Source organism: Heloderma suspectum, chromosome 4 (assembly GCF_057233095.1).
Source record: "Heloderma suspectum isolate Gila_16-S chromosome 4, 16-S_ref, whole genome shotgun sequence".
In the NCBI taxonomy this organism is placed as follows: Eukaryota; Metazoa; Chordata; class Lepidosauria; order Squamata; family Helodermatidae; genus Heloderma; species Heloderma suspectum.
In genome coordinates, this window is record NC_139461.1 from 188,456,570 (window position 1) to 188,474,585 (window position 18,016).

An 18,016-nucleotide genomic window follows, 5' to 3' on the forward strand; every position below is an offset into this window, starting at 1 on the left:
GGCTCACGCGGAAATGACGCAAAGGCCTTCCGGGACGGAGGCGACCAATCGCGGCGGCAGGAGGCGGTGGGGCTGAGCGTGCGCGCCGCTCGCCGCGACGGCCTCGGAGAGGAAGCGGGTCGCCTCGGAGCGGGGCCGCGTTGCCGTTTTCGAAAGAGCTGTGTTGCTTGTTCCTGCATCCAGATCCCCGTATGGTAGCTGTGTTAGTCAGTTGTGGCGGAAACAATAAATAATCTTGTGGCGCTTTAATAAAGAGTAGTAGACGTATACTAACGGGGGAGGGCAACTTGCGGCCCTTCAGATTTGCCCCCCCCCCCACAACTCCCATGAGCCCTCACCGTTGGCTACACTGCTTAGGGTGGCTGGGAGTTGCAGTCCAACAGCTGGAGGGCCATGTTCCCCACCCCTGATTTATAGTGCAATCCTATGGGTTGTATACTCAGAAATTGGTCCTACTGAACTGCTCCCAAGTAAGTGTGAACAGGATTAGAGCCCTGTAGAGGCAATGGCACGTGCTTTCCTGAGCTACAGCCCAATTTGTTGGGTGCAGGACATGTATGTGATGAGCTTTCCCTGCTCTTCATTCCTAGTATTTTAGATTTAGAAGCATGCTGCCTTTGAATAGGGAGGGAGGTTCAGTTTATGCTTCTGATGAAATAGGCTCCAGTCCACGAAAACCTATGTCACAATAACCATGCAATCCAGTATATGTCTAGACAGAAGTAGTTAGCCCCACTGAGTTCAGTGGGCTTGCTCCCAGCAGGAAAGTATGTATAGGATTGCTGTTTGAGGCTGCAATCCTGTACCCACTTACCTGGAAGTAAGTCCCATTGAGCTCAGTGGGGCTTACTTCTGAGTAGGCATATATTATAGGAGCCACAGTTGTGGCTCCTATTATATAAAGTGTCAATAATTGAATGAGGGTTCCATAATGGTAAATGGAAATCAGGGGGTGGGCCACTCTAACCTTAATAACATCGAAAAGGTTTCACCAATCTTCCTGAAATTTGCACGTGTCAGAAAAAAAATGTATGTTTTACATAACCTGAACATTTCAGGAAGATTGGTTAAAGACTGAGGGAGAAAGGGCAGTTAACAGAAAAACAAAACAAAACTTGGTCACACTAAAGTATTCCTGAAAATGTGTGTTGGCTACCATTTGTGACTATTATTGGTGAAAAAACAATAAGCAATTTACAGATCGATGTTGTCCAATTCCCTTTTTATTGTAGTTGGTGGAATGGAATTTTTTTTTTAAAATCAGTTTACTTATTTTTACATAATTTTTATTTGTATAATGAAAGGCTATGGGAGTCTCATAACGCAGTGCTCGGAATGTTGAGGGTGGATGGGGGAGGGGAATAGCTGCATGGGGGAAAAGCAAAAGCACTAGCAGCTAAGTGGTGAGTTTCTGGGACCTGTGTGTATGTGTGCGCACAGGTGAGCAATCCCCTCAGCGTAACCAGACCTCACCCCTTCTGTTTACTGGTCTATGCTCCCACTGGTTCCCCTTTTTCCTCTGCTCTTCCTTTCCCCTTAATTGCTTGTATTACTAAGGTCCCTTTTGGGGTTCAGGTGCTGGGGACAGAGGGCTTAGAAGGAAGGTATGGAATGGAATGGGAGCAAAACTTTGGTTCATAAGCAGGCCTGTCTTTCCTTGAGGGCAGAAAGTTTTTCTGCCTGGCGTCTGAGAAGCAGGCAATCTTGCTGACAAAGCAATGGTCAAGCTGTGGAACACTGGACCAGTATGAGAAAAGTTGCAACATTCTTATTCCTGGCAGCTAGCGGCTCCATGAATCTAGAGTGTTCCCTTGTGTCCTGATAAGGCCTAGAGTAACATCAGCTGCCTAAAACAATGAGAAACTGTCCCTGCAGGTTTCTGCCCCCCAATATGTCATTCACCAATCCAGAACCAATTTCCTCCAAGGAACCCATGGTGGCTTAAAGGATCCTCCTTCTCCTCCATTTTATCTTCACAACAACCCTGAATGCTGTGTATGCCTTCCCATCTATCCCTATAGCTCCCTGTGCGGCCCAGCTAGGGGAGGTGAGTAAATTAAACCCAGGGGTAGAGAGTGCGATTCCATCAAGCTCAGCTGAGAGCAGTTGCTGTAGAATGTGGACCTGCCAGGAGTGGTTCTAGCAGACCCAGCCAGGCAACTCTATGGTCTGTTAGGTCCTCTGGTAGCCTGCAGGAGCACCTGCCTCATAAAGCAAATGGCCACATGAAAAACTTACCATGATCTGCCAGTTCATTTGTCTTTTAATAGTCTGGGGTCTAGACTATTAAAAGAGTCTATTCCCCCTTCAGAAGGGGAAATAGTATTATGTGGTTGGGGTCTGTCTAAATTTTCTTCAGGGGTCCCTTACTCAGTGCCTCTGATCACAAAGAGATTGAGGATTTCCCCCAATTCTAAGTTTCTGGGCCTGAGGGGGTAGCAGGAAGTGAGGCTGGGGGAGGGGTGGATCTAAGACAAAGAGAGAACTGCTTTTGTCTTGCTGGGCAGAAAATCCCTAGGCAAAGGAGGAGGATCTTTTTATCCTGACCATTGGCCATGCTGGTTGGGGCTGATGGGCATTGAGGTCTGGGACAGCTGGGGGGCACGAGGTTAGCTGAAGGGTGATGTAGAGTATTCAGTCTATGAGAGTTGGGTCAAAAAGGCAATCTGGGTGGTGGCCTTGGAGACAAACTGTTGGATCCTGGCTTGTGGGAGACCCACACACACTGGCTGTTATGGATCTGATAAAAGGAATGACTTTCTGTACTGGTGGACTCCTCTTTTATGAGGGTTCCCCCCCCAAAAAAAAAAAATACTGATAGGCTGCTGCCACAGACTGATCCTCTACTGAACATTCTTCTAGGCTGTCTAGCTGCTCAAGAAGATTCTGTAATCTATTTCTAAGGTCTCCTCCTTTCATCCCAGCTCTAGAAAGAATAAAAAATTTTAAAGGAAGGTCTTTTGGATTTTCTTCCCCAAAGCCTTGGAAAACACAGAACTTAACAAAATCCTGTGAATATCCTAAGAACATGGGGTAGTGGAGCAACTGTGCAACCCTTCATGCGGGGAAGGTTTTGGTGAGAATTTCCCTTTCGAAGCAATGCAGCCAAATGTATTAAAGGCATAATCCTATGCATGTTTGGTCAGAGGGAGATCCTACACCTCTCAGCATGCCCTAATGAGCCATGCTGGGTGGGGTATGCTGAGAATTGTAGGACTTTTTTCTGTCTAGACATGCATGAGATTGAGACCTAAAAAAGTGTATTTGAAGAAAGGGGGGGATATAGTCCTGGCACAAGTACAGGGCAAGTGTGAAATGCCTCGGTGGGTAACTTAGGTTCCCACATCTCTTTTTAAAAATAGGCTCTAGGAGAACTGATGTGCTTTTAACAATGCTCTATATAACAGGTTTCAACCCTACCACTGGTGGAGGTACAGTGATGGGGGAAAGCTTATCTTACTGAGCATCTTCTGCTTATGGAGTAACTTAAGGCAGAGGAGCTCTGCCAAGGCAAAATAAGTTGGCACCTTGGCCCTCAGCTACATTTCTGAAACAGATGACGATGGATGAAGACAGCGATCTCAAACAGGAGTTTATGCTGTTTCTAAGTCAGGTCTTTTTTCATGTGAGAAGAAAGATTGTACATGGTCCTCCTCCTCCTCCCTTTTTATCCTCACAACAATCCTGCGAGGTAGGTTAGGCTGAGAGTCAGAGACTGGCCCCAAGTCCCTAGTGAGCACCATGCCCCCTCTGTTTAGAACTTATACTCTGTTGCCAACAGTGTTGCCAACTTATTTTGTCCTGATAGGGCTCCTCTGCCTTAAGTTGCTTCACAAGCAGAAGATGCTCAGTAAAGTTTTCCTGGGCCTTTCAGTCCCAAATCCTGATTGGGAGGATGGAGTGCCTGGGGCCTGCAAAGATGTTCCACATTGTCCTGGTCCTGTATTGCCTTATGAAGAATCTGAGCCTTCCTGTATTGCTAGAGGAATCCTACTGTGAGGTGACTCACATCTTTATTCTGTGAATTGACTCATGCCTTTAGTGGGTGAGTTGATAGTGAGAGATGGGTGTCTCCTTTAACATAGCCAGGCTGAGAGTGGTGCTACTGCTAACAAGGGTGTGTGGTACATATAGCTGTATTTCCTAGCAACATTATGACTGATGCTGCTGCCAGTAATGGTGAGAAATGTCAAAGCAGGTTTGGGGGGGCAGGAGAACTGTTTCCAAGATTATTAAGAGGCACCAAGAAAAAGTGCAACTTGGTAGCATGGGGGTGAGTAACATAATGATGTTACTTCTCCCTTCTAAAAGGTGCACACAGAGACTTACATAGAATATGAAGTTAAGACTATTGAGCTCACAAACGTTGTACCCACACATCTTTTGGGGGGTGAACTAATGTTGGGAGCATGCTATTTAAAATAAACAAGTAGTGTGCTGGAAGAGGGTGTTTAAGCCTTCTGCTTATCCGTTCTTTTAAACTACAACACCATACCTCCAAAACTGTTTTATCTTTACCAAGCATCTCAAGATCCAAAGCAACCATGGGTAGGGCCTGCAGTATGCATGCTGGTGGAAATCTCAATGTGGTAGAGAATGAATATTTTCCTCTCAGACTCCAACCCCATTCTATCACAAACAAACATCTTGTATTAGAAAGCAAGCCCCCAAACCTTGCAGCATATCTGCTGGTAGAAATCTCAGTTTGGTGTTGAATGATTTTTTTTGTCTCATTCAAGATGGTGCAATTCAAAATCCAGAATAAAAAATGTGAATTCCCATGTAATTTAGTCCTACCTTGTAGTGACACACACAAAATATAAGGATGGTGAGGGGTGCAAGAAGTTGGCTCCCTCTCGCTGTTCAACCCATCCTGCAAGCTACTCATGTAAGCAACAAACAGGCATGGGTCACCTCACAGTAGGATTCTCTTGCAATGCAGTAAGGCTCCAATGCTTCAAAAGGCAATACAGGAACAGGACAACGTGGAGCATCTTTGCTAGTCCCAGGCATTCCATCCTCCCAATCTGGATTTACTACTGAAAGACTGAGGAAAAGTGTGGGTATGTGGAGGGCAAGTTGTAAGAAAGTACAATTTGTGACTTTGAACACCATCATGACTGATCACGGGGCACCTCAGTTAAGGCATCAGCCTTAGCTTCCAATTCCTGGCTTTGTGGAGTTTGGACCAACGTGAGATAGTCTTAGCTTCTGGTCTTTTAAATTGGCAGGTTTTTTGATGATTGAATAGAATTGCACTGTAAATCTGTTAGCCTTTATTAAAGTGCTAAAGACAAGGCTCTTCCGTTTATCTGTAGTTGTTCCCAAATGTCTCCTGATGGTTACGTTCTGCTTGCCGTGTGTTATATTTTCCTTTCCTCTCTAACAGCATGTTTACTTAGAAACGTTCTAACTAAACGTGCATAGGGCAGTACTGACTGTAAAGTTATAAGGGCCTTGACAACCTTGCTAAAGATTCTTGCAGGGGAGAGAAAGCCAATATTTTTTATTCTGTAAATCAGCTTTAAGCATTACTAAGCTACATCGTACGCGAAGGTGGGAGAAAAGACAAAACATGTATATATGACCCCAGATATAGGGTAGAATCTAGACTTAGTCATGGTTACAGTAGATCCCTTGAAATCGAGATTTAATTTAGGCTGCAATCCTATATTAATTTACCTGGAAGTAAATCCCATTGAACTCAATGGGTCTTATTTCGGAGTAGGCATGTATTGGATCTCCCTATTAGTAATGGCTAATGGAGGCAGGGGGAGCCTGAAGAAGCAAACCCACCTAGCTCACGGAAGGCTGCAATCTAAAATGCATTACTTGGGAGAAGGCCCCATTGAACTCAGTGGAGCTTCCCGGGCTTAAAAACAGGCTATATGTGTTTCTTCGCGGGCTCGTAAGGGGAGCTCGGTTCGGAAGGAGAACGCAACGCGGCTTCCCTCCCGGGTGAAACGAAATGGGGGGTCGGGAGAGGGGCGGAAGACTGGTTGGAATGTAGCATGAAATAGGCACAACACCAGGGGGTGGGGTGGGGGGATTTGCGAGATATTTATGGGCAAGCGACGGCCGCTTTTGGCTTGAGGAAGAGCGGAAGGCAAAAGGCTTTCGGGCGCAATCCCATGTTTAGACAGAAAATAGGCCCACAACTCCCAGCATGGCTGGCTGGGGTTTGCTAGGAATTGTAGGGCTTTTTTCTATTTAAACATGCATAGGACTGCACCCTTACCGAAGAATGTGGCGGCTGAGGGGGTAGTATCAGGTAGCACGGACTGCCTTGGGCTTCAGGGGTAAATGGCTTATGCTTAAGAGTATAGGATGGAAATGTGCAAGGGGCAGTACTAACTCGCCTGGGATTGTGGGGCGGAAGAAAGGCCAGGGGCGTGTGCAAATACAAGAAAGAGAAAGAGCGCCAAACGTTTGCTGATGGCTGTTGTGGTAAAGGTAACCTCTAAGCTTCTAGTAGAGGGATGAGATGCTAGAGGGAGAGAGAGGCTGGCAAAGGAAGAGATCAACAGGTAAGTAAGACGTGAGGGGAATGGTCCTGCGGTATTGGAGGTTAAGATTATGGAAATGGAGTCGTTAAGGCTTGTTTTAACTATTTTGTTTTGCTGTACTGGGCCTTCAGAGTCGCTTATGCTAGAGCAACAAAACCACACCAAAATGTTTAAAAAGCAGAATAGAAACTAGAGTTCCTTTCAAAAAAGTTTTTCCTTCTTGTTCTTGTTCTTTTTAAAGTGGCTCCATGGGTTCGATGGCCTTGTAGGCCCCTTCCAACCCTACTATTCTATGATGTTAGTTTCCAAGTAAGCTTTTAAGACAAAAGTTAAAGTTCAGCCAAGCCCCACCCCCTTGCAGGAATAAAAGGCCTTCATCTTCAGAAAAAATGCAGCAGGTCTGGCAGATTTCACTGAGGGGAGGAAATTCTGGGTTTATCACCACTGAAAAGGCCCCGCCACATGTAATTGCCAATCTGGTTTCAAATAAAGATGGCATTCAGAGCAGGACCCTTCCTGTTGAACATGGAGCATGGAGGGACTGCTAGGGGAACAGGCAATGACACCAGATGGATGTCCTCGTTTGGGGAGGTATTTGGTGTGAGTCAGTTCAGTTTCCATTTCTTCTACCCTACATTGTCTTTGAAGAAAGAATCTAGCATTTTTATTTCAGTTGTCTAGAAAAGTAAATATAGGAAGCTGCCTTATACCGAGTCAGAGCATTGGTCCACCTAGCCCAGTATTGCGAACAGCAGCTCTCTGTGTTGATCATGCAGAGACTACTGCAGCAAGGGAAGAAAAAACAAACTTCTGTTTTCTCTTATTTAGTGTTTGTCAAGAACCTACAGCATCATTTTAATAGGACAGCCTCATAAAAGTTGCCATATCATTGGAAAAGCAGTGTTTCCAATAACCCTGACAAAACATTTTTGATTGTTTTGAGGGTCACACTGATTAGACTTGCTAGCAGTCTCTTTACATAAGCTGCAGTTCCTGAGCACGTTAAAAGGTGCTGTTGTTTATCTGCTGTATGTTGAGTTTTTTTTTAATGGCTATTAATAATTAGTGAATTAACATTTGTACCTTAATCTTAAACTTCTTTATTCAGAAGCAGACCTATTTCAGTATGGCTTACTTCCAAGTATGCATGCTTAGCATAGAGTGCTAGACATTTTTATCTGTTAAAAGAATTATGAAATGATGGTAGTAATCCTTCTTGTATTAAATTTTACTAACAATCCTTTATCAATAACTGCAGAACAATTCCATGGAGAAAAGATGTGAAAGAAATATGCACATGGGGAACTAAAACCTCATGGGTCAAAATGGCTACAGCATTTTTTGGTTAGATTTCAGACTTAAAGGAAAGCAGGATACAACTATGTTTGTATCGCAAGGTTGCTCAAGGAATTCCTATCTGCAAAGTAGTTATTGTGAATGTAGTATTTAATATAGTATAGTATTTCATATACTATAATATTTAATGTTTTCTATCTTTTGTTTTTAGCCTTGACTATGGATGTGAAGCTGCAAAAGGATGAGCTTGCAAGGACAATTACATTTACGCCACCATTGTACAAACAGCGTTACCAGTTTATTAAACAGTTAGTGAGTAGACATAAACCTAAAAAGGTTGGTACACACTTCTTGGCAAAATACACTCTTTATATCATGGCTGAGTGCTTCAGAGTGTCCTTGGAGGCATAGTCTTGTTGCTGTGTGACACGCTACAGCAAAAAAAAAAAAATTGAGCTAAATGTGCACTTCCATTCAGGAATTGTACAGTGAGTGACTACATAGCCTTCAAATGTTTGGGTGGGGTGCGGGAACACTTAAACAGGTAACAAAATTCACAAAATTACTGATATAGGAGGATTTGTATAGCTTGTTATTAGTAATATCTGGTTTGTGCTCTTGTATTTTTAAGTGTGTAAGATACTTGAGTTATACCTCTTAAATAACATTGTGGTCAACATCCGTTGGATGTCTGTGAAGCAATATAAACATCTTTTATCTAATACTGCATGATTAATGGAGGCATCCATTAATCCACTACTAAAATCATTTAGCTTTTGGGAAGAAGCTGCTCATTTTCAGAACAATACAAAATAATTGTACAGAGTGCGTGGAAGATTCAACATTTCTATTATCGAAACACTACCGTGAGGAGAGAGATGCAGATGGGAAAGGCTTTGGTTTCAGAAATCTAGAAAGTGCAACTTAAATTGTAATGGACTTGATCTTGTGCTGATGCCAAGTTAGTGGCAGCTAGCTTACATGGGAACAAGGAGCATGTTTATGCTGTAGTCGATTTTCTCTGCATTCTGTTGATACATAATATGTAGTAGACATGTCTGCCATCCTCTACGGTCATTTTAAGAAATCTCGGAGCATGGATTATTGCATGTGCCTATATTGCACCAGGAGCCTTGGACCCTTGTGTTCTCTCCCCTCCTCCACAATGTGGTCCAGGAGGGGAAATAAGGTGGTCTAGGTATGTGTGTCGTCTTGGATACTGTTTGGAATGGGCAAGGCAGAAGGTGGACTATGGAGCTAATGTGTAGGCCATGTTTAGATGGTCATGGAAGGTGGATGAGTGCCATAACTACACGCCCTTCACTTTCCCCTGTCATGCACTGGCTTTGATGTGCTGATTTTGGTTTGCATTAAGCCAGAGTTTTCCATTATATCCAACCTGGGGAACTCTGGGTAAATGGTGGTTTACAAACCAGGAAATTAAGCCAGGATGTATGTTAACTGACATTAAGCTAGAATTCCTTGGTTTCGTCATAATGGGAAACTATGGCTTAAGCCTTAATGCAAGCCAGGATAATTTTTGTGCTGGAGCTGGTGTGTGAGGAGGGGGGAGAGGGAGGGGTTTGCAGCCACAACACTTGCCCACAGCTTCTGTACTTGTATCCATGGGGTTTCTGAACCCAACATCTATATATAGAGGACATTTGCCCTCTTCAAAGTGTTACTGCTAGATGTGCACGCGCGCACACACACACGCGCACGCACGCGCACACACGCACACACACGCACGCACACGCACGCACACACACACACACAGTTTCTAATGCATTAGTCTAGGTACCTAGGTATTTTTTCAAGTGGTGGCAGATTTTAGCTCAAAACCACTTCATGGTAGTCTTAAGTGTAGACAAGCCCCAAATTAAGGAATTGTTTGATTCCTACTTCATGAAAATATTAGTACAGAATATAATCTGATCAACCCAGTTTTAATTATGAATTATCAGCACTGTATCAAAATCTAATTGACAGGTGGCAGACTTGGGATGTGCTGACTGCAGGCTACTCTGGATGCTGAAATTCTGCAACTGCATTGAAGTTCTTGTTGGACTAGATATCAGTGAAGAAGCGATGAAAGAAAAAATGTAAGAAGGGAAAATATCCTCTGTGTTCTCTTGTGAAAGAAGGTTTTTGTGTCCCAGAAACTTCAGATAAAAATAAAAAGATTGCACAGGAAGAAGCAGAAAGGAATACAGAATGCTTCATTTTTCCAGTTTGTTCTGAACAGTGTTGGTGAAAAGGATTCCTAAATTCTCCTGATTTGACAGTTCATTTCCTAACACAAGATTGAAAATTGCTTACAGCATTTGATGGGGTTGAAATAGAATGCGATCAGTGGTGTTTGTTCTTTCTCACCTGTCTTCTGAATTGGTATTTCTCATTAAGATCTTTATTTTAGATTTGAAAACAGTGGTTTAAATCCTTGCGTGCCCATGCGCTGTAGCGCTGTGCACTTTCCAAATGTGGTCTGGAGGAGGGGAAAACCATTCCACCAGTGATTGCTGTTGGATACAACGCATAGTTAATAAGTTAATATTTCAATACTATTGCTTTCTTGTCAATACGTGTTTGGGTAAATTCCACAGAAAATCTAAATCACTTCTGGCCCCACAGTATTTAGTGAGTATGAGAAACATCAATATCCTCTGAAGAAAAACTAATCTGAGAATATATATTTACAGTGATATGTCTAACTTCATGCCATACTGTTTTACATTTTAAACAAGATAGTTTTCTGGTTGGACACCCCCACCCCCCAATTTTTTTATCAGCAGTTTTCTAATAGCTCTGTAGGAATGTTCTTGCTAATCTTGTTTGGGTATCAGCAAATTGCACTTGTCCCCATTTTCTATTTTTTCTTTTAAAAGCCTTAAAAAGTGTTGAGATCGTCTAAAAAAATAACTGTTAGGGCGCAATCCTATGGCCACTTGATAGCTGTTAGATGGGCATAGGACTGGTCAGTTTCCAGGAAATGACCTCGGAGCCCATGCTCCGAGTTCTGTTCCTGGAGAACTGCCTCCCCGCCCCTGCTGCCTTGTAGGCAGTGCAGATCACCCCCAGGCTCTATGCTCGCAATAGCCGTGCAGAGCGGGGCAAAAGGGGGTGTTCCCAGGAGCGGGGAGGGGTAGGGAGCACGGAAGTGCCAGTACAACACTTCCTATGCATTGTCCAGCCTCCCTACCTTGCACTCCGACATCCTGTGGCTAGACAGCTGTAATCAGCCATGAATGCTGGGTGGCTGGAGTGCGGAGGAGAGGATCCCCTCCACGCTCATCCCGCCGTGTATTGGATAGGTGGTCACCTCCGAGTTTGGAGGCAGCTGCCTCTCCACATAGGATTGCTGGAGGGACTGAGTGCACTTCAAAATGCACTTTTTTTCCCCTAAGAATGCCTCTTGGGCCTTACTGGGCTCGGAGGCATTCTTGGAAATCAAGATAATGCTGGATGTCAGTGTGTTATTTTGCAGAATACCAGCCTCCCAGGGGTTTTTAAATGTTAAAAAATCCTCACAAATAATTAAAAAACAACAATAGGAGGGTCAGGGAGGCTATCAGGGACCCTAGACACAGTCCGTAGACAAAACAAGGTGTCTGATTTCTCTTTTCATGGCTTTAAAGTGTGTGTTCTGTTTTGTATGCTCCGTAGGATCAGCAGAGGCCTGTTTTTATGTTGTGGGCAAGTTAAGAAGGAACTGCAATTGAAGTTGCTGGTGGGGGTTAAGATATGCACAGTGTCAATATCTGACTCTTTCTGAAATCTGGCATCATCTAGTTGCACCTGTTCTGTAGTGGTTTGGGGAGAAATATTAAAACTCAAGCATTTTGGGCTTCCACAATCCCATTTCATATTGAATGTCTTGAGCTGGAACTTAGTGACACACAGGATATCAGAAATGGGAAAAGGTATGGGCAAAAACAATTGGCAGGGTTCTTTCATGCTGTTCAATTTTGCTTTTAGGCATACACTGTCTCCCCTTCCTGGTGACTATCTCCAGCCAAGTGAAAGACCTCTGACAGTTATCCTTTATCGGGGTTCAGTTGCTCACAAAGATCCTTGTATGCTGGGCTTTGACTTGATAACCTGTATTGAATTGTGAGTATTTGACTGAAATAGAATACTTATTTTGTGGGGTTTAAAAAACAGCCACCACCCCAGGTTTCCTTTCTTTTAATAAAACTTGCATGCATGCCAATAAAAAGGGCCTTTTCTATTGCATAAACTATGCATCTCTCTTTCCTGGTTATAAGCAACTACTGAGAAATGAAACAGTGTGCCATCTTACATTTTAATTTCTTCTTAGACATGCAAAATAGCACAAATTAATATGGTTGGGAAAGGTGGTCTAACAACCCAATTTCATATCTTTTGTGCAGTATGCTTTGGAGAAAATGATATAGATGTGTGGGTGGAAAGGAGAGATATAGTGAAATGGAGGACTTGTAGCTTAAGGGAAATGTGGATTAGAAGAGGAAGGGGCCATAACTTAGTGGTAGACACATGCCTTGCATATGTAAGGTTCCGGCCCCTGTTTCAAGGGAAAGTGTTGAGGAAGAAGGTTGACACAGCTAATTCCTTCACAAGATAGCCATAACAATTTGATGTAATATTATCTCAGTTTGATTTCTTTACATTATAAAAGTAGATATATTTGGTCAGGGAAGTAAAAAAAGTCCTTGTAACCTTCTACTTTCAGAATAGAACACCTGGAGGCAAAAGAGCTGGAGAAATTTCCAGAAGTGGTATTTGGTTTTATGTCTCCAGCCATGATCATAATTAGCACACCAAATGCAGAATTTAATCCTTTGCTTCCAATGGTAACATTATTCAGACACCCAGATCATAAATTTGAATGGAATAGAGCACAATTTCAGAACTGGTGAGTTCATTCAGTCTTTTAAAAGTAGAAAGCAATGGTGGATATTTTAGTATAGTATATGAGGTGGAGAGAATAAAATGAAACTGTGCCATATATTTTGATAGCCTTTATTGTGGAGATTCCCACTTCCAGCTTGCTGTTCATCATTTTGGAATGGCAGCAGTTAAAGGGAAGTACAACCATCAGTATAGACAACATTCTTTGCATTGCCCTCTTTGGATGACTTTACGAAGTCCTGGCTGCCTATCTCTTTTCAACCCCATCAACCTCTCAGCACGGGAAAGCCGGTGGGACAAGATATGACAAATGAACAGCTCCAATTCTAGGTAGTTTCTTTCTTTGTGGAGATTCCCTAACTTTTTAAAAGACATGTACACCTTTGCAAATCATCTTAAGAAGCAGAGACCTGGAAAAAATTCTCATGTGAATGGTGCTGGGTGGGGATTGGTCTCAAAGGAGGGAGTATCCTCTATCCTAGGGAGAGATTGTCTCATAACCCTTGTATAATCCCATTCTTAAGTATATCTTCATAATGTAAACATGCAACAGTAGACAAAGAAAATCCCTGGGGGACCTGTAACATATTTCATAAGCAAGATAGGTTTGTTAGAATAAGCACTTCTAAGTTAGTGGGATGATTTGGTGTTCTGTCATAAACATAGGGCTCAAGATGCTGCTGCTCGCTATGGTTATACAGTGGAGTTTACTGGATTAGGAGCCCCACCTCCTGGAAAAGATGTTGGATTTTGTACACAAATAGGTGTGTTTGTGAGAAAATATCTGAAAAATGGAGAACCTTACAGACTTGAAAAATACCAAGAACAAGTTTATAAAACTGTAAGTAGATCTTCTGCTTCTGGAAGTAGGAGTAAATTCAGTACAAAGGGACTACTTTGTAAGGTATACATGATATTTGTGTATAATTGTCAGACAAGTCAAAATGTTGGACTTGTGCCTCTTTAATGTCAAATGAACCTTGTTGCTGATCAAGAGTTGGTACTGAAAGCACTTACTGGGAAGGAAGTTTGATTGATTTCAGGTGGACTTCCAAACAAATGTGTTTTATGACTGATGAACCAAATGGCATAGAGAAGCACTTAGGGATTTGTCCTAGAGACCTAGACTAACGCATCTCTTGGAGAATTTACCGATAGTAGTATCTTCCCATTTTTAATGTTTAGGAAGCATTATCAGATATTTAAGAGTGAGGCACACTTTTTTGATACTGCATAAAAGTCTTCAGAGGATGGTGCCAAAGTTCCCAACAGTGTATCTGAGGCTGGATTTGAAACTGTATTGAAGACCAACACTTTGCTCAGTGGACTACTCTGAACGTCAATTGTAGTTTCAATATAAAGCAGTGAATAAGGCAGAATAGGAGAATCAACAATATTAAATTTAAAATTATTTTATTTCAAGTAGTGTTTAAGTTGGTTAGTCTTGCTTAGGCTTTGCGCCTTTAAGGTTACAGTCCTATACACAGTCACCTGGGAGCAAGTGCCATTAAACTCAATGGGACTTACTTAGTATAGACATGCAAATGATTGTGATGTAATAAGTCTCCTGCTAGTTTGTACAAACTTACCCAATTTGACAGCAAACCTTACTCATACAGCATATTACAGGGTTTGTTTCTAATTTTTTTAAAAGGCACAGATCGATTGCTTTGTAAATTGAAATAAGGCGCATGGCAGCCTTTGTGCTGGAAGTCACTGTATTCAGAAAGCTGTAACTTGTAGGGAGAATCATAGGGTTGGATCCAGACTTGTGCTCAGCAGAGTTCTGCTGGCACTGGATTTAGATGCTAGGGTGGCAACTTTTCTCTAATGCCCCCTTCCCTGCAGCCCTCAGCTCCATCTCCAGTGCTGTTCTGGAGGAGTGGGGGACCATCCGGAACAGTGTAGGATGTGGTGCTCTGATCTGAAGGGAGAGTTTGAGAAAATGGTTACCACGCACCTTTCCTCCAGCAGGAAGCTTCTGCTGGATCTCAGTTCACACTGCGAACGGAAGAAGTTATTCTGTTTGCAGGGGGCCAAGTCTGAATTCAAGTCCTGTTTTGCTACTTGCGGCTGATGTTAGTTAAATGGATAAGGACCAGTTACTTTTAATTTGATTTTGGTGTACTATAAACATGTTTTTAAAAGGTCCAATAGAGCTTTGTCTAGTTTATAATTCTATAATATAAAAAGCTGAGTATGTGAAGTGCTTTGAACACTTGAGATGTGCTGTATAAACGTGTTTGGATTTTTCATGTCAAAGATTTTCAAAGCCGTATATCCAAGTCTTAAAGATGAAAAGTACTTACAGAATGCAGTGGTCAATGAAGTTGTTCGGACAGCCCAAATAATTGCAAGGAGACTATCGGACCACAGAAAATCTGAATATAAAAAGCACTGTGATGACCGTGTTGAAACTGAACCCAGATTCCAGTCATCTTGCTGTTTCCTGAGGTATCTGGAGTATCCTGCTTTAGCTGAAGCTGACAATAAAAGTACGCAGCCATTTATTAATGGCAACACTGTCTACATACCTCTTGCAAAACTCTTTTCTTTTCCCAAAGTGAATCAACTTTGTGGCACCTTTGAAATACTGAGTAAACTCATAACTGGAAAAATTGCATTGAGCAATGATGGATCTGCTGTGCTGATTGATGTCGGATATGAAAATGAGGAGCAGAAGAATTAGCAGATGCTTTTAGTAATACATGCTCTTGCTACTACTTCACTAAGTAGAGAATGAGGAGTCTAATGATCAGCACTCTGGTAGTTGCTGGTTTACAATACATTATAACAGGTTAGATTTGATACTCAATGCCACAACCAAATGTCACATCTTTGGTTTAAAATGGGCTATAATTATAGTCCCATATAATTATTTTGACTAAGAAATGGACTTGTGTTCATATACATTCCTCAGTCTAACTGCAAAGTGAAGACAGTAGACAGTAAAACACATTAGAGCCAGTTTTCGCTACAAATGTGTCTGGCAGAAAAAGTAATGTATAAGGTTCCTTTTTTGTACTGAAAGGAAGATACAAATTGTTTTGCAGAATTTGAATGATTAGTGTACTACTTTGTAAAACGTTTGTAGTGTCTTAATAGAACCATTTAAATATGAGAACTGAAATGAGCATGTGCCTAACAAATTAAAGCTAGCTGTAATTTTGTTTTTGTTCTAAAAAAAAAACACTTCAAAACTACGCATACTTCTGTACTGCCTTTGTAGATGATTATGCAATAATGACTGCTGTCCAATAAGGATTGTTGATACCCATGTTCAAATAAGACTTTTCAGCAAGTGGTTTGCTCTTAGTACAGAATAGGAAAAAATATTCTTGCTCAGGCAGGCTAGGACCTGAATCTCATGCCAAAGTGACACAACTACCTTCATTGCCTCTTACAAGTTTGATTGTTGAGAGGAGAAACTCCAGCCCTTTACAAATTTGCAATTCTGGTATTGGGAAGACATTAAAGCTTCTTTGCCAGCAATGGCTATGGGGAGAATTCTGCTTGAGTGTTACATCTCCATGAAGCTTGGTCCTGATCCTGCAAACCTCCAAGGTATAGCTACTTTGGATTTTCTCTGCTGTCAGTGGCAGGGTGCTGGATTTGGAGAGTGCATTGGGTGCCTCCTGAGTAGGGAAGGCTGTGTGAAGTTTAGTCCCAATCCTGCAAACCCCCAAAGTTTTATAGCCGCCACCCCTTTTTTTGCAGCACTTGGGATTTTTGCTGCTTGGTGAGTGATTGTGCTGCATTTTGATGGTGGATCATGTGCCTCCTGACTGGGGGAGGTGGTGTATGAAGTTTTGTCCAGATTCTGCAAACCCCCAAGGTTTTCTAGCCACCTGGGATTTTCCCTGCTGGCTGTGGCGGGGTGCTGGGTTTTGATGATGCATCGGGTGCCTCCTGAGTAGGGGAGACTGGCTATGAGGTGTGGTCCCAATCCTGCTAATTTTTGCCCCATTTACACTGCTGGCTTGGTCGCTTTAACATGTTCCTAAGCGCTAAACCTGTGAAGAGCAGCAGCAGTTTTGACCTGTCTTCCTACACAGCTCTGTAGCTGGCCAAAATAACCCATGGTGACTGCCAGAAGGTGATGGGTTAAATAACCCACGATGGGTTAAATAACCCACGATGGGTTAAATAACCCACTCTGCAGACCATGGGTATCAGAGTGGGTTATTTTTGCCAAATAAGCCATCATGGGTTAAAAAGCTCCACCAGACAACACAATAATCTACAATGGGTTAATTGAGCCATTATGGCTTAATTATCCCATTGTGGGTTATTGTGATGTCCAGGCGAGTCAGTGTTTCCCTTGTTGAGAAGTATGGTTTTATTTAGCTCCAACAGTTAGTAAACTGCGTGCCTTCTCAACATACGCAGTTGTGTGAAATAACACAAGTGCTTTCCTTCCCATGTGACAGTGAAACTTTTCTGCAATATAGAGATTAGATAATTCATTAAACCAAAAACCTACGGTTTCCAAAACAATGTTAAGGCTTTCAACCAAGCACCAAAAAGCAAGGAAATGTTGAGGTAAGGCTCACAAGCCTTAACACTGCATGCACCCTAAGGAGGCAGAAAGTGCAAGTGAAATTCTCAACCTCCCAAAGCAGATAAACCATGTGGACAGGATGGAGAATATGATAGGTTAGGCTGAGAGTAACTGGCCCAAAATCATCCAGTGAGCTGCTCCTCCTGCTTACCTTCATGAAAATGTAAAGCAAATGCTTGATAATGCTTGGGTGTATGGCATGTGTTACCTTTGTCACAACAACCCTGTAAGGTATGTTAGGCTGAGAATCTGTGACTGGGCTATTGTGTCTGTGTCTCTTATATATACACACAGACAGATATCCTTGGGTTTCTTTGTTTTTCAGTTTTTATTAAAATTACCATTTTTAAAAAATTGTTTGAGAATCCATACTCCGCCTCCTGAGGAAACATGCATGGGGGTTGCACTGTTTGTCTGGCTTTAAAATATTTAATAAAAAATAGGCCGCCTTCAAGGGTAGAACTTTCACAAGATGGCGTACAGGATAAGAAACGATACGAAAGTATATAAATGATCAGTTTTTAAAAAAATAAACATTTGAAATAGATTAACTTTTTTGACAAGAAAATGGTGGTTATTCTGAAGTAAATGTTTTCAGCAGCACCAAGTCCATTTTAATTCTGTAGTCAACAGTGGTGATATAATTTAAGTGATAATTTAAGAACCCTAAGGTATTGGTACTGTTTAAAAGGCTATACAATGGGTCTGATCAAGCTGATCAAAAACCCAGCGCTGTGCCTCTGAAGCTCAGGGAGTTCAGAAT

At 42.3% G+C, this 18,016-nt stretch overlaps 1 protein-coding gene across 5 annotated transcripts; it reads left to right on the forward strand.

Moving 5' to 3' along the window:
* The first annotated feature begins 36 nt into the window (after positions 1–36).
* On the forward strand, positions 37–17,599 carry HENMT1 (HEN methyltransferase 1). 5 transcript variants are annotated; one of them, XM_084851589.1, is made up of 7 exons: positions 37–194; positions 8,014–8,138; positions 9,792–9,904; positions 11,778–11,912; positions 12,514–12,696; positions 13,359–13,533; positions 14,956–16,182. In XM_084851589.1, the coding sequence occupies exons 2-7, from the start codon at positions 8,022–8,024 to the stop codon at positions 15,379–15,381; spliced, it is 1,149 nt and encodes a 382-aa protein (XP_084707715.1). In that variant the 5' UTR covers positions 37–194; positions 8,014–8,021; the 3' UTR covers positions 15,382–16,182. The 5 variants fall into 5 exon arrangements, with proteins under 5 accessions (XP_084707715.1, XP_084707716.1, XP_084707718.1 ...); XM_084851590.1 differs by having other exon boundaries at positions 57–189; positions 14,956–17,599; XM_084851592.1 differs by lacking the exon at positions 37–194 and adding an exon at positions 4,882–5,063.
* Positions 17,600–18,016: the final 417 nt, after the last annotated feature.

What these genes read in the sequence shown, in the direction of transcription:
- HENMT1 (XM_084851588.1), top strand. Translation starts at nt 6,485, where the DNA reads ATGCTAGAGGGAGAGAGAGGCTGGCAAAGGAAGAGATCAACAG. An exon ending in GTAGACATAAACCTAAAAAG is followed by an intron (nt 8,139 to 9,791) that starts GTTGGTACACAC and finishes TCTAATTGACAG; the next exon opens with GTGGCAGACTTGGGATGTGC. An exon ending in TTGATAACCTGTATTGAATT is followed by an intron (nt 11,913 to 12,513) that starts GTGAGTATTTGA and finishes TTCTACTTTCAG; the next exon opens with AATAGAACACCTGGAGGCAA.